Source organism: Varanus komodoensis, unplaced genomic scaffold (assembly GCF_004798865.1).
Source record: "Varanus komodoensis strain SLA01 unplaced genomic scaffold, ASM479886v1 scaffold2, whole genome shotgun sequence".
In the NCBI taxonomy this organism is placed as follows: domain Eukaryota; kingdom Metazoa; phylum Chordata; class Lepidosauria; order Squamata; family Varanidae; genus Varanus; species Varanus komodoensis.
In genome coordinates, this window is record NW_025335568.1 from 33,970,544 (window position 1) to 33,987,378 (window position 16,835).

The 16,835-nt window shown below is 44.1% G+C and overlaps 1 protein-coding gene across 1 annotated transcript in view; it reads left to right on the top strand.

The window, feature by feature from the left end:
- Nucleotides 1-16,835, top strand: part of SH3RF3 (SH3 domain containing ring finger 3) — a 258,330-nt gene that overhangs the window by 185,905 nt on the left and 55,590 nt on the right. The window contains exon 4 of the mRNA XM_044429559.1: nt 7,508-7,861. Coding sequence (XP_044285494.1) covers nt 7,508-7,861 — 354 coding nt within the window. The remainder of the gene's footprint in view (nt 1-7,507; nt 7,862-16,835) is intronic.

Below are 16,835 nucleotides of genomic sequence, written 5' to 3' on the forward strand. Positions count from 1 at the left end.
GTGAGGAACTTTGTCATAAACCTTTTGAAAGTCCAAGTAAACAATGTCTACTGGATCACTCTAGTTCACATGCATATTGACAGTCTCAAGGAACTTAAATGGTCACTGAGACAGGACTTACTTTTGCTGAAGCCATGTTGATTCCTTTTCAGCAGGACTTGTCCCTCTGTGTGCTTACGGATTCACTTTCAGCAATAGTTAAGCTAACTGGCCTGTAATTTCCCAGAAACCTCCCCCCACTGGATCTCTTTTTAAAATTTAATGTTAAATTCGCTGTTCTCCAGTGTTCTGAAGATGTAGCTTCACAAACTGGAAAAAATATCCCTTGAGGAAGTCAGAACAAAAAGGCAGCCATCTTAAACTGCTTTATTGAACAAAGGATCTCAATAAAAAAGGGCCCCAACACAGAGAAAAATGGAAAGAAAAATACCTCACATTCAGAACTAACAATGTGTATTGCAGAAAATATTACCACAGTTATGCCTCCCCACTGCTATTCTTTCTGCTGTGGAGCAAAGCCGCATTTGCTTCAGCAGATAAGGCAATCCAGTGAATAATCTGAATTGGTACTTCAGGAGTGTTGTTTTAATTTCAGAGGGGCAGCTAATATGAGCTTCTTTCATGGATCCATATTCCTTAAAACAGTGAGTTGTAAATCATGGTGAATCACAGAAGATTTGAGGAGGGATGTGAAATACATTTCTTTTTGCAGCTATACAAGTAATCATTTTCCCAGCTCAGGTTGAGATGCTGAGGTCCTTTTCCTGCGGAGTGGTAATAACTTCATAAATCACATGACACTGAATGAGGCTCATATACCAAGAAGATAGGAAGTTAGTTGTTGGAGGAGCTTGGTTTTTCTTGTGCGTGTTTACACCGCAATCTGTCTTCGTCTTTCTAGTGCTCAAAGTGGAAGGCAGACTTCTGCAAGAGCCAGTGAAGTGTGGTTATTAGTGTTGCTCTGTGGTCCTGGGAGATCCAGGTTCTAGTCCCCATGAACTGGACTATGAAACCCAGAGTGGCTTTGGGCCAGGCACTGAGTCCAGCCTATCTCACAGGGGTGCTGTTGTGATTATAAGGAGGAGCTTGGTGAGCCTCCTTGGGTTCCTCACAAGAGGGGAAGAGTCAGTATATAAGCGTAATCTAACAGCAATATAAGAAGGGGCTAGTATTTGCTAGGAGAGTTCAGAATTCGCACTCATTTGTTGTTCAGCATTGCTGCCTCAAATAAGCCAAGGATCACAACCTTCTATCTCTTCCTTTCCTTCAGCAACAAGACATGTTTTCAGTCAGGCTGCTTAGGAGCAAAAGACTTCCCTCCAGCTAAAGACAGCCACAGAAATTGTGGGGCTCAGCACAGGGACAAAGAAAGGAAAGTGGGATTTCCCTGTGCCTCTTGCTGCTCTCTCCCCCTTCCCTTCTGTCTTCATGAACTTTGACTTACTTGGGGGCTCCTCTCCCTCTTCTCTTAACTGGAAGATGAAATGCAGCAGGAAGCAAACAGAGAAGGTTTGTGGGAGCCGTGACCCTCTTCAAAGTATTGCAGCCGAGAAAGAAATCTTTTGGAAACATGCAGCTTCATGTACACTTCTTCTTGGCCTTACCTGCGGGGCAACAGCATAACAGAATGTTAATTGTCATAAACTGTGAAGGCTCGACTTTTTCCTTATGTCAACATGTTTCATCAGAAGTCAATCCCATTTAGTTCAGCGCACCTCAATTCCAAGTATGATGTGGATTGCAGCTGTAGAAAAGTTTGTAGCAGAGATTGATTACCCTCACCAGGTGTCTACAGGTATAAACAACCTCTTAGAAAAAACAAAACATCTTGCCATGGCTTGGCATGGCACAATTTACTCTCTTTCTGACTATTCCAGTCCATAGAATAGGCATTCTTTAATTGAGTTGGATCTTGAAGAAATGTTTTGTTTTATTCATTTCATGCAAAATTTTTATACTGATATTTATACTAATGCCAAAAATGTAGACTATTTGTCTTTTTCCCTTCTACTAAAGCAAAGCTGAAGGATTTGCGTCTCTCTGCATAGTTAGATATTAGGCTTTTCAAAACCACTTTTGAGAATGCTTTCTCTTGTAGAAAAAACAGTAATAAATGGCACTCATAAATGTTCTATTTGACAGAATATAGGGCCTTTATCAGAGATTGTCAGTGTGAAAGTTGTAGCACATCTTGTAAGACATGGAAGACCTTCAGTCAACTGCATGAACATGATATTTTAGAAGGTAATGCTACTTTTCAGCCTTTAAAAAAAAACCCTTGTGATACTAATGCCCTAAACCCAAAACTGTTCCCCAGCCAAATGTTGAAGGCCCACCAGGACCTCAGAGATGGGGTTAGAAAGCTTAGCTGAAATGGCAAGGCCAGCAAGCTTGAGATAAGATAAGCCAAATGACTGGTGTGAACCAGAACATGTGTAGGTCAGTGGGAAGCTCCATTAAGAAGGCTGAGTCAGGTGGGGGGATGCAATAGGATCCATTCCATAATCCAATGTCAGATCAGAAGGACAACTGAACAGCATGTGGTATTCCTGCCATTTGGGGCACAAACAGCGGGAAGCTCCTTGAAGGTGGAGTTAATTCCATTTGGTTGGGAAGCAATTCTGTTTGGAATAATCTTCTTGGCATAAGAAGTAACCTCTTTAATTAGCTGACTTTCTAACTTGGTGAATGTCTTACTAATTTCTTCAATACATCTTCAGTATTACAAAGTGGCCCTCTGTTATACAGACTGTTGTTAGGAGCTTTTGGGTGTTCTTGTAAGGAGAAAGGAGGGGTAGGAGGAAACTGGCTCCTGACAAACCTTTGTCTACCAAGACAGTTTTCTATGTGAGGAGAATGCCCGATTTTTCAGAACTATAACATCCTCCCAGCAGCCAATTTTGCAATCCATTCTACCGCCTAAAAATTATATCATTCTCCCATTCTATTGATTTGTAGACTAGGTCTCAAAGGAGCCAAGTGACAAACAAACCAGAAATCAATATGAAAGCAGAACCTGGAGAAAGGATAACAGGAATAAAACTTGAGGAAGGGGGAGAAAATAAGGAAGAAAGGACCTAATCCAGGAAAGGAAGAAATCGCATATCGCTTCAGAACAGGAAAGGTTGTATGCTATGGTTGTATGTTTGTATGCAAGTGGCCGGTTTGCAGGGGATGGAGTATGAGGTGAGACTGAGGGAACTGGGTCTCTTCAGCCTGGAGAAGAGGAGACTCGGAGGGGATATGCTGGCGACATACAGGTATGTGAGTGGATGTCACATGGAGATGGGTAGAGACCTGTTCTCCCCTGCAGAGGAAGGCAGGATACGCTCCAACGGAGCAAAGCTCAGGGAGCCAAGGTTCCATTTGGATGCCAGGAAGCACTTCCTGACAGTTAGGACCCCGAGGGTGTGGAATGGGCTTCCACGAGAGGTCGTTGAGGCCCCATCGGTGAGGGTGTTCAAAGATAGGCTGGATATGCACATGGTGGGCATGTTGTGAGCGGAGCCGGCTGGTGCTGGAGGTCAGACTAGATGGCCCAGGAGGTCCCTACTGACTCGCTCTGTTTCTAAAATGGCCTCTGTCCAAGTAGCTGAGTAGACTTGTCTGTCTGCTGCATTTCCAGCTTAAAGACAAAAACCATGGGAAGGAAGAAGAGCAGAAGCCTTCAAGTTGTCCTTCAGTGGCTAACAATAGGACAGTGGACTTAGAAGGTACACAGATCATTTTGGCGTAGCCTTCCCCATGAATAATGGGCAGATGTGTTTTGTTGTATTTCTGTGCGACCTGAATTACAGTAAGTGGTTCCAGATATGAACCTATGCATATAAGCTAACATACAGTATACAATTTAGGAGTGAATCTTCTTTTGCATAATTAACTTTTGCTTTTTTTAAAAATGTGCAATGAGAAAGGCTCATGAGGCCAGTCAGGAAACTGGGCAACTGAAAGAAATAAGGATAGGGATGGTAAATCACATTCTGAGGGTCAGTGGGTGCTGGAGACCATGTGTTGAAGAAAGGGAGGCAGGGGGAAGCTAATAGAAGATGGTTAGAGAGGAGAGGTGGAGAACATTTGGCAGGAAAAAAGAGATTTGCAGGTAAAGCGACTAAAGCCCAGGAGTCAAAGGGCACAGGATTACTTGGTCAAGCATCTAGACTGGGGTGGTCCAGCTGCATGTGGCTCCCAAGGGCTTGTTCTGGAACATTCTTGCACTTGGAGCCTAGCCCCATCCCACCACAGTCTGGATCCCAGTGGTGGCACGGGCATGATTGCAACAAGGTTTTCTGAGGCTGCCAGCCCATCCCACTCTCTTCTGGAGGCTCAGGAAGTGAGCAGGTCAGGCTAGCGGCCTTGAAAGAGCTCAACCCATCATGCCCTGCACTACTCCAGCTGACACTAAACCTCTGTCTACAAGAGTGAGGCATTCTGGGGAGAATTCATGGCTCAAGTAAAAAGAGGCTCGGCATCCCAGTTCCAAGAAGGAAAAATGGCCTTGAGGGCCACATAGGAGGGTTCCTAGTTGGGAGAAACAGGGAAGAAAGGAATGTCCTCTCCCAGAGGAGTGGTCATTGTGCTTGGACTGTGGTCAGAGAAGGAATTGCGGAGATCACAGGCCAACAAAGCATTCTTTTTCATTCATTTAGTCCTAAAATCATTTTAAAATTAAGCGGCTGCCTCAGTCCCTGCAGCAGTTACCAGGCTGCAGAGGTCCACAAAGCTTTCAGTTTGCATCTATAATTAGCACAAGGTATGATTAATTAATGGTTAAATATATTGATTGCATATTTTAAATAAAACTATTGCAAATACTTTAATTTATGATATGGAAATGTAATTCGTTGTGCAGCCTCAGGGTTCCATGTCCAAGTCCTCATGCCCTCAGGGTATGAAAAGTTGGACCACCCTGATCTAGACCTTGACAGGTGAATTGTTCCAGTTATACTGTAGAACTGTGGCCTAGCAATCCTAAAGCCTCATTCTCATGTTAACAAACAAAATCCATCGCATTTTTAAAAGAAATCCTGGGTTGCCATGAGGGAGCTGGTGGGCTAGCAGTTGTCTCTTCCTGCAAGCAGAAGCAGCTGAATAAGCCAAGAGTGCCCTGCACCTGACTTGGTTGCGCTCCACCTGAACCTGGCAGTCTTTCTCGTCTCTGTGGGACTTTGTCCCAGCCCACGTGAAGCTTCCTCCCAAGACACAGAGTCAAATTCAGAGGAAGAGAGGGCAGTGTCTGGTCTGGAGCTGAATGTAGCAGGAGACTGGTTGATTCAGCTTGGCTTGGCCTTCTGTGGGCTGATGAACAGGGGAGGGAAGAGGCGTTGGCAGGAACACCTGCTGATCGGTCAGGGACACCACCCCCGTGGAGGTATGAGCATTGGGGTGTGACTGTTGGTGGGCCCTGCATCTGGGGAGGCTGAGGATGTGCCAAGGGGCATAAGGGGCTCCCTGGCAGCCTGGACTTACAGCATGTGACAACCTCTGCCAGAACTGAGGGCTCCAATAAAAGGCTTCTGAGGTAACTTTTGAGGAGTTCACTGGAGGCTGGGACATTGGCAGGAGCTCAACAGTCTCTCCTGACAGCAAGAGCTGTAACCCAGGTTCATGATAACTCAGGACTTTTAAAAGCTCTGCGTCACTGTTGCATGCAAACCAGGCCTAACTTGGCAATGCAGATGGAAAAACCAGAACAGAAAGTTGTCCTTGTACTTATTGGTTTAGACTAACTAGCTGATTCAGCTGCAGGCTTCTAGGAGCTCCTATTGCATCCATAGAGCAGAAAGCAGCCCACGTCACCTCTGGCCGTTCCCTTTTAAAATGCATGCCTTGCTTTAACCATTTTTATTTGTTATTTTTACCCAGGTCATATATGCTTGTAAATGAGTTTTTATCACTGGAAAGTGGCCAGCTTGTAATGTTGCTCCTTGCTGTATGTAGGAATTGATGCCACATCAGGTAGCACAGGTAGCACACTTACAGTGCAGGGCCCTTCATATGCTGCCGATTTGCCATTGAGGCTGGGGCAAGACCCAGCTTTATGGCATGGCCAGACATCAGCTTGCAGGGCTTTCTGACTGATGCTGCAGGGCACCTCTCCAGCAGTGTGTGAAGTATTGCAAGGAAGTGGAGGCACTTTATCTTACGGTCATCACTATGCATCCCGGAACCAACATTATTCAATCCAGGGCTGTGAAGAGGTCATGAAACACACTGTCTGGGCTCCCTTGATACAGCGGTCTGTCATCATCACTAGCCATGGTGGGTTGCTGTAACATCCAAACCCTGACTGCTCCCTGCAGGATTGCTGCAACAAGGCTCTCTGACAACCCATGGCTTGTTCTATGGGTGGTTTGACTCATGATAGGTTGCCGTTCCATCCAAACATGGCGGAGCAATTTTGTCATGGGCTGCAGAAATTGGCTAACATGCCCCTCAGCAGGAGTAGCAAAGCCCCTTGCCAGTCTTCACAGGCTTGCCTGTTTCACCACTAGTGGCAATTTGGTTTGAATATCACTGGTTTGACATCTCTAGAAAAAAAGAAACCCTTAAAAAAAGCCCAGCACCATAAGAACACACTCGTACAATTGCAACAACAACAACAAATAACAAGATCCAAAAATACCAAGACATTTGTTCGTTTTTCTGGTGCCAAAAAATAGGAAAATGAAAAATACAAGCCCAATTGCACTGTTTGGAAACTCAAAAAAAAGAGGCCACTGTCAGGGGCAATGGAGGCAAGATGACTTGTGCCTCAAGGGCCACTAGGATGCTGGCTGGAAGACCAAAGAAGAAGGAGGGAGATAACAAGCTACAGTGAATCTGTTTGCCTGTCAGACACAGTGAGGATTGTTCTGCAGTGGCCCCAGCTTAGGGTTGTCATATTAGGCAAACCTTCCCAGAGCATCTATACTTGCCCTGAGGGCTGGGATCTAAAAACTGCCTCTTGATTGGTCTGGGAGAGTGCCGGAACATGGCCTTTGAGCATGGATAATGCATGGTGCTGGCTCTCCAGGAGTTTTCTCACTCCTGTACCTCACAGAGTATTCAGAGAGCTAATGGCAAACATTGTGCATCAAAGTCTTATCTTGGTAGACTTATCTTGCACCTGCAGCAGGTAGCATTCAATTTGCTCCCCCTGTTTAGTTCAGAAGCACCCTACTTAATGCTTCAATCTACTTACGCTGCTACGGGTTCTTAGGCAATGGTTCTGTTAGGTGATTAGATTAGGTTTTCTCCTTATGAATGACTTATTTTGGGGTTTACATGGATGCAGATCTGTTTCCTGTGGTTCATCTCTACAGTCTGAACTGCTCGGACTACAGATCTGCAGCACCCCCTGCTCTCCTCTTGGAGCATTACCCTCACACCTACATTACAGATCCGTGGTGAATGAATAACTAATAGCTGTCATCTGAGTGTGGAATTTGAAGACCAGGACTATACAGACATAACAGCTCTGTAACGCCCACCTCTTCCCTTCTTTTTTTTATTTTATTTCTTTATGTAGCTCAACGAATCAGCTAAGCAGCTTATTGAGATGGACAAGACCAATCTAGCTGCTGCATCTGGCAGTGATGTCCCTTTGCCAGCTGACAGTAACCTGGCAGCAAACCCGGCTCAGTGCTGTACACTGAACAGTGCCGGAGCGGTCAGTGCCATTCAGCGACATGTTGACGGCAAGAAGAATGCCAAGAAGCGCCACTCCTTCACTGCTCTCAGTATGACCCACAAATCCTCCCAGGCCATGAATAACAGGCATTCCATGGAGATTAGTGCCCCTGTCCTGATCAGCTCCAGTGACCCCCGTGCTGCTGCCAGAATTGGAGATGTGACTCATCTCTCATCCAGCGCTCCAGTCCAGGTAAACTATGGAAACATTAACCTCAGCACTCATCCATGAAAAGGACTGACCAGACAGAATTAGCTCCTTCACTTGCGTTGGCTATCGGATCACAATCGCCTAGGCCAGGGATGGGCGAGCCGGCGCCCTCCAGGTGGTTTGGTCTGCATTGGGTATGCTCAGTGTGGATGATGGCAGCTGTAGTCCAAACCATCTGGAGGGTGCCAGGTTGCCTATCCCTACCTTAAGCAGTTTTGTGACACAAATTCCCAGTAGATAGTCACGTCCCATCCATCCATCAGATGGAGCCAAATACAGGGAAATCCTGTTGGTGGCTGTCTTGAGTACAAAATGCGGGGCTCAGTTGACTTTGCCTTAGACAAAGGTTGTTGGCATAACAACATGTTGTAGGAAGCCCATGACTATGTTGGAACACATTTCTGTTCTGCTGTAACTGACTGGAGAGAGTATTTCTGTAAGGTTCCATCAAAGGATTGGCAGCCCTTATTCTCAAGTCATGGATGCTGTTGTGTTGGAAGGGCAGCTCTGTGAGAGACACACTGTGTACTCTGATGTTGTGTTACGTGGATGATCAGAGTGGCTTGCGGGCTAACTTATTGACTACGTAATCATAATGCACTCTCTCAAGGGCTACCATTAAAGCCACTTCAGAAACTAACTGGTGCAAAATACATCTGCCAGGATGTTGTGGAGGCTAAGCATTTGAACTGTCTTATTACCAGTTCTGTACCAGTAACATTGGTTGCGCATTCAGGCTCAAAGTGCTGGTTTGGACTTTTAAATCCCTTAATGGTCTGAAACAAGTTTATTTGAAGGATCAACCTGCTTGGTTCCTGCAATTGGCTTCAGAGGACCCTCTAAGATCCAGTCAGTGTGGGGTACCGAGGACCTCCTAGAAAAAGCCTTTCCAATGCAGACTCAAAACTCAGAAGGCTATGTGTCTGGAGGGTTTGCCTCCCTCCCTCACTGTTGGCTTTTGAGTAGATCTGAAAGACATGTTTATTCCGCCCAGCACTTTGTTGATGTTTTATCAGCTGTTTCAGTTTTAATTGGTTGATGTATTGATTAATCATTGTAAGTCACCTGGTGAATGCTATATCCAGAAGTCCATTAAATACATAACTGTAGGCGAGTACTAAGCTGAGAGCTGATGGTGTGACATAATCCTGTAGCTGTTGGTCTAGGATTCTTGGGCTAGCACTGAAGTAGGCCACAAACAACATATTAGGTATCTTTCGTGATGTCCTTTAAAAGATACAACTTAAGGAAAGCCATGCTGGATCAGACCAAAGGTCCTCTAGTCCAGGATTCTGTACAGAGGGTGGCAAACCAGCAGCCCACAGGATCCTTCAAGCAGGACAGGCGCAAGACCACCTCCTGGCCAAGCTGGTGTATGCAGGCCTGCCTCTTCTGGTGAAGGAGGCACATGGCCAGCAAGGCTAGTAGCCACTGATGGCCTCCTACCTCACGAATCTGTCCAATTCCTTGTAAAAGCCATCCAGATTGGCAGCCATCATCACTTCCCATGGCTGGCTGTATGAAGAAGTGCTTCCTTTTATCCATCCTAAACCTCCCCCCAGTCAGCTTCATAGGATGACCACAGGTTCAAGTGTTATGAGAGAGGGAACAAAAATGTCTCCCTCTCCACTTTCTCCGCACCATTATTTTAAGCACCTCTACTATGTCATTTGAGCTGCAGTGCTACACACACTTGCATGAGACTTGCAATCCAATACAATTTGTTGTATGTATTATAATTTTATGTTGTGAGCCGCCCCGAGGCTTCGGCAAATGGGGCGGCATAGAAATGTTTTAATAAAAATCAATAAATAAATCCCAGGGAGCTCAGGCTTGCTTCTGACCAGGTGCATAGGATGGCACTGTTGCAATACGACTCTAAGCCGTTCTCTGAACACTGCAATTTGGTAACTGGCTCTTTACCCAACAGAGATAGTCACTGGCCTGGGTGTTATAAGTAAATAGCATGGGCTATTTACTTTTAGTGTCATTAGTCCCTTGAAAGGCTTTAATGAAAACTTGTAAGTGTGCAATAAACAATACTGTTTCTGCCAGCTTAAACGCTGAAGTTTGGCTCCACTTTGTCCCAGAGTGGGATTTTGCCAGGGAGAATGGAATTCTTTCCATGACCTGCCCTTCACACATTGCTGTTTTCCAAAGCAGATGGAAAACTCTGAAATCCTGTGCTGTAGCAATAACACCGTAGACGTGCACATTCTGTTCAGTATTGTGCGACTGTGGACCCTGCTCCTAGAGATGTGCACGGAGGCTTCAATTCAGTGCGTCCAAAATTTGCTTAGGCCAAAATTGGTTTTAATCCTCTCCCAGCAGAGCAGCCTCTGTGTGATGATTTGCAGAGTGCAAGGTGTGGTGTAGAAGAGCTGCCATCGGAAGGGGTGGGGATGGAAAAAACGAAATAAAGTGGAATTATCTTCACTCAAACAAATGGAACTTATTTCCTTGATGCAATTGTTTCTGTTCTGATGTGTGTCCATGTAGAACAACATGAATATGAATTTACAAGAGGCTAGTGGCAGCAACTTTGTTAAGTTGATTGTTCAGAAACGGCAAGGATTGCCACCGTCATTGTGGAAAGCTTTTGGTTCACACAAGGTTTCTGTGCAGCAGCAAGTCCATGCAGAAAAATGGCTGGAGTGTGTTCTTGTGAACCAGCCTTTATTCTCATTTCTTTTCTGTGCCTCTAACCAGCTAAGATCCATCCTGGGCTTTTTGCTGGACCAGAAACATAGGCCCTCTTCTGAAATAACCTCCAGCACAGCCTTCCCATTCACTGTGCCTTCCCATGCCTGCCCAACCTGGTGCCCCCCACATGTTTTGGACTTCAGCTCCTCATCAGCCTGAGGAGCCAGCTGTCAGGAATACAGAGCTGAAGCTGAGAACGCCTTGAGGGCACCAGTTTGGGGAAAGTTGCTCTGGCAGTGTAGGAACTGCTTTCTAGTGGCAGTATCCCAGAGAAAGTTCAACACAGTTTCTGTATTTACTCTCTCACAGACACAGATGACAAGACCAACATGGTTCTCAATCTCTCTCTCTCTCACTCACACAGCGATGTGCACGATCTACATAGACAGGAAACTCCAGCTCCACTAGGAGTATGCATGGGGTCTTTCTTGCTATGCATATAAGTGGGTAAAATAAGGAATAATATTACAGTGGTGGAAGGCAGGAAGACCTCAGTGAATTCTGTCTTGGGATACATGGTGTTTCCCTGTCCCCAGAATGGCACTTGGCTAGTGTGAGGCCAAAACCTGTGAAACTATCAAAACATTGGAACATTGATATGGTTTGTGTTCGTAGATTACAGGAATGATGACACAGAATTCAGATACAAAAAATTGCTGCAGGATTTTTTTTCTTTGAATAAATGAAACTATACTAGTTAGAGATTTCCTTAGGTTCCCATTTGAAATATTGAAGCTCACCTCTTCATTAAAAATGAAACACTTTCTGAGTATCTGAAAAAAAAATGAAATAGAGCAGTTTTGTCTAAGTTAATATGCATGGCCATTGCCATCTAAACCTACCTATACTAAAATTGATGTCATATCAGCATATTTGGCTCTTTATTTCTATGCAAAATCCCAAGGGATTAGTGTTCATTGATAGCACCTTTGATTACTTCTTTATTATAAGACCATTTAAATATTCTGTTAAATATATTTCCATTGTATGGACAGTTTGAAATGTTATTGGTTAAACATTTTAACATATTTAAAATGGTTAAAAAGTCATTCATGTTAACTTGCATTACCATCCAGAATATTGTTTCCATTCTTCACAATCAGACTACATAGGTACAGGATTAGTTACTTGTTTTTTGTTTTTGTTTTTGTTTTTGTTTTTTTTGCGGGGGTTGCCATATTCAGACCAACATAAGGCAATTTTATAAGAACTTAATTTATGAAATATAGTTAGTATTGAGGACATATGACCACAGTATAGTATGAAATTCTACAAAGAGTTGCATTTAGATATTCTGTTGCACTAGTTCTCCAAAACATCAAAGGGGAGGGTTTTCCTAGATTTTTAAATCATGCAGTTGCTCATGGGATTTAGTGTTTTGTCCAAAGTTGGCACACTCACACAGGGTGGCTCCTAACAGCCATGGCTTATTCCAAGGTTTACCTAACTCAGTATGCCTTCGCATGTCATCCAAACCAAGATGCTGATTGTCTTATTCCTCAAGGCAGTGGGCTAGTGAGCAGAGTAACAGCAATGCTGAAGGACATGTTGCTGCTCTTGTTCTTGTGAGTGAGCTTGGTTCTCGGGCTGTGCCTAACAGCGGATTTCACTGTGCCTTCCCATGCCTGCCCTCCTTCCCCAATTCTCCCTAGCAATTGATTGCTCCAAGGCACCCACCCCTCTCAAGTTATGCCTGTCGGCTCCTGCACACCTACTGAGCTTTGCTTTTCAGTGGTCTTTGCTCTTGGCAGCTTTTCTCCAACTGCATGTTACCTGCTTACCGGCCTTGAAGGAATTTATTTTCCTGCTAAATGTTGCTGCAATTTAAACTCGGCCTCTCCCTGCCCTAATATCCTCCACAGTTGTTCTGTGTACTGGACCCCTGAATCAAGCTGGTAAACAAGGAAAACCCCCATGTTGATTATCCTCTTTGCAAGTTCAGATGTGTAATCACATCACTCAAATTATTTGCCCCACATCTCTTCCAGTCTTATTGGATTATTTCTTCATAGGGTTTTCAAGGTACAAAGATTCAGAACTGGATTACTATTGCCTCCTTCTGCCAAGGCTGTGGCTTCCTTTCCATCTCATATTTGTCTTTCTTTTCTTCTTCTGCCTTTGACTTTCCTAGCATGATTGTCTTCTCCAGTGGGTCTTGCTTTCTCACAGTGTGCCCAAGTATGACAGCCTCAGGTTTGTTATTTTTGCTTCTAGGGGAAGTTCTGACTTGATTCAGTCTAGGACCTACTTGTTAGTCTTTCTGTCAGTTCAGGGTATTCACAAAGCTCTCCTCCAGCACCATGTTCTGAACACATCAATTTTCTTCCTGTCAGCTTTCTTCACTGTCCAACTTTCATCCCCATATATAGTGATTGGAAATACAATAATGTGCATGATCTTGGCCTTGGTCTCCAGTGAAACATCTTTACACTTGACAATCTTTTTCAGTTCCTTCACCGCTGCCCTTCCTAGCTCACTCTTCTAATTTCTTGGCTGCAGTCTTAGTTTAAACTGATGACTGAGTCAAGGCATACAAAACTTTTCACCATTTCAGTTTCTTCATTGTTGACAGTAAAGTTATATAATTCCTCTGTTGTCTTCTTGAAGGAGGATAAACTCACCTGGCCACAAAGTGGACCAATGGAATAAAGCTGCTGACATAGCAATGATTGACCAATCGGGGAGGACCTGCTGATGTAACACCAGCCCAACTGACTGCAGAACACTGATTCTGCCACAACAATCATGTGTAACTAACTGCCTGCTGGAGGAGGAAAGTACAAGCCCAGGGAAAACCAGTCCTTCTCCAGCTGGGAGACCCATTAAGATGACCCACCCCCAGAGGCTAATGGATCCAGATTGTTTCCAGAGAGCTCTGGGGGGATTTCCAGCTGAGATGGCTAGTGATCCTCTCAAAGCCATGGTTGATCTTTGGAATACAGAGATGACCTTCATGGTTGACACAATCACTCCTGAGTGCTCTTTCTGTACTAGAGTTTGTATAACTCCAGCTGAGAGTGATGAAACAGTTCAGGAGGTAGCTTGAGTGCAGGTGGAGGAAAGCTCCTAGTGAATACAATCAAGTCTTGGTTTATGCTTACAGTCAAACATATTTGGAGTCAGTGAGAGTAGCAAAGAAGCAATATCTGACTGCCTCCATTAAATCTTCCATTTGCCACCCAGTGGAGCTTTCTGGGATTGTCTGGGGCCTATTACATGCTGGCCCCAAGGACTTCTTGTAGCCATCTGAGGTCCACTGTAATATATTTGGCAGGCACTTCCAGGACAAAATGTCTTGTATTTTCTGGGACTTGGACTCCAGTGGTATAGCAGTTGAATCAAGTGAGATATCCAGAGCACAGTCTGTGCTAGGTATGTTGGATGAGTTCCAGTTAGTACAGCTTGAGGAAGTTGACAAGGTGACTGCACAGGTTTATGCAACTACATCCATACTGAATCCTTGAGGGAACTGCCTGCTGGCCAGGGAGGTGATTAATGCTTCTCTAAAGAAGGAATGGTCCTGGGCCACCTGACACAAGCAGCGGTGAGACCACTCCTGAAGATACCCTCGCTGGACCCAGAAGAACACAATAAATTTAGAGGTGACAAATATCCCTTCCTAGGCAAGGTTCTTGAATGAGTGGTAAGCCATCTCCAAGCACTCTTGGATGAGACTGATTATTGGGATCCATTTCAGTCAGGGTCCAGGCCTGGTAACACTTTTGGTCACCATTGCAGTGGTTCCATTCCTACTTGGATGGTAGCCTCCAGAAGATGGTACTTGGGGGTTATTTAATTAGTTTAAGGCATTTCTATCCTGTCCTACGCAGAAGACTCGGGATGGTGATACAATACAATGGCAGCACACAAAAGTAGAATATAAATATCTAATAAAGCCAACATTAAAAACAACAATCCTTAAAATACAGGGAAAATGAAAATGTTTTGGCCTGCTGCTAAAATGAATAAAGTGTCAGCACCAGGCACACCTCTCTAGGAAGCAGGTTCCAGAGCCAGGGCACTTCCCCAGAAAAGGCCCTGCTCCGGGTAGCCACTCTTCTGATTTCCTTCAAAGAGGGCACCCGAAGAAGACCATCCTCTACTACAGGGCATTCAAGTAGCTCCTGGGGCCTGCTAGCAGTTAAATGGGTCTAAATATTTTTCTTCTTTTATCATTTCTTCTTTCAGTTATTTTACACACGCGCGCACACACACAACCAGTTTAATATGTGGTTTTAAATTTTGTATACAATATTTCTTTTTTATTTTATTTTTAATGTGCCCTGTGAACCACCCAGAGAGCTTCAGCTCTTAGGCAGTATAGAAACTAAATAAATATATAAAATACATTTTCAAGGCTTTAGTGGAAACAAAGTTGTGCCTCAATCATTATTTTAGAAGCCTTCACATCTAACACAGTTGATGACTGCACGTTGAATGCAGCCCATAAAAAATAAAATAAAAAATGTCCTTCTAAATTGCATCTGTCTGTCATCCAGAGTGTTCTTACAGGCCAGTTAAATTGATTTGTACTGAGGACGTAATACGGCTGCAGGCTGATGATAAAACAGACCCCACGTGAGGTTAGCAAAGGAGCTGTCCACGAGTGAATGGCCCCGTGCAGTGGAGGAAGTCCCACTTGGCTCACTAATCTTGCGTAGGCCCCAGATGGCTCATCTTCTCTCCATTTGCACCCCTTATGAATTATTCTTACTTGCTCTTTGGAAAGGTCACAGGTCAGCCTGCTCCAAATCCCCAGGTTTTTCTGACGGAAGATGCATCTCATAAATAATGAACTGAGACTGCTTGCACCCCACTATATAAGCTGTATGTGTTCCAAGCAAATTCTAATCTTTAGAAGGAGTTAGTGTTTTCAGTATGAGAACTAATGCCTGATTTCCAACTTCAGGGGACACATTTTGAAAAGAGCATTGAACACCCCTGTTCAGAGTCATCTGCTCTAACTTACGACGGCAACACAACACAAAGCAATTTTTCAATAGAAAAGGAAATAGGCCACAGAGGTTTGATTCCTAGTCAACAAAACAAGAAAAGCTCTTTAACAATTGCAAACTATTATATTGCATTGAGAGGCTAGAGATAAGCATATGGATTAGATTTAGAATATATAGAAATCAAAGGCAAAGATTTTATATATGTGCATGGGAGAATTGTGGGGTGAGGGGGAAGATAATTCAAATCCCTTGTGGTTTGGGATTTGACAGAACTATAGTCTGTACACAGACCATTGACGACTTGGTTCCAAAGCCATACCACATTTCTGAAAAACGATAGGTGCACTCAGACATGTCACAGAAGATCATAAGTTTAGAATTCTTTTTGTACCAAAAATAGCCTAGAACATTGGTTTGCACTTATTTAGTCCTCATTCCTGTACCCATATTTCTGGGAATAAACCCCACTGAAAGCTTTGAGGCTTACTTGTGAGCTGACATAAATAAGGTTGGGCTGTTAGCCCCATAGTCACCATGAACTTAAGTGCATTGATGAGAAAATAGGAACGTTACAATGTGCCACACACGCCCACACACTCTCTTGGCGTGTTATGCTCTTCAAACATGTTGTGAAAGTACAGTTAGGTAATATCTAGTTGTCCTTGTTGATAACACATAAATACCATGTCCTTGGGGCAAAAGTTACAAGCATATAAATCCCAACACATCTGCCTATACATGTGCAGAAGCAAACACACGCTTGCTATCTATGAGAAGCCAGCTGGCTCAGGTTCAGTTCCATTTAAAATGTGACTTCAAGTAAATATTTTTTAAACTATGTTGCTGTTCTTCCTAAATCTAACTGCATGGTCTTATTTGGACTTTGGACGGAGATACTAATCTGTAATACTAATCTGATACTAATCTGAAGATACTAATCTGGATTTGGTGTGCATTCAGTGGCTATCATAAAACAGGCATAAAATTGGAGTCATCTTAGTATTTAAAATATCTGAAATTCATATCTGAATTTGGGAAGAGTTTTGTCCAAAATGTGGGTTGTTGATATTGTCACTTACTACTGCTGATGTCCCTGCTAGCCAGGCAACTTACAGACCCACCAAACCAAGTGCCAATGAGGTTCAGTCAGGCGGAGATTCAAAGCAACCGGGTGTCCACTCCCTACACGCAGGCAGCAAGCGACACACACACACATTCCTCCAACTGACCCTTCTTATACCTTTTACCTTCTTTCCTGCAATCTCGCCCCATTGTTCCCTCACCCAATCCCCTCTCAG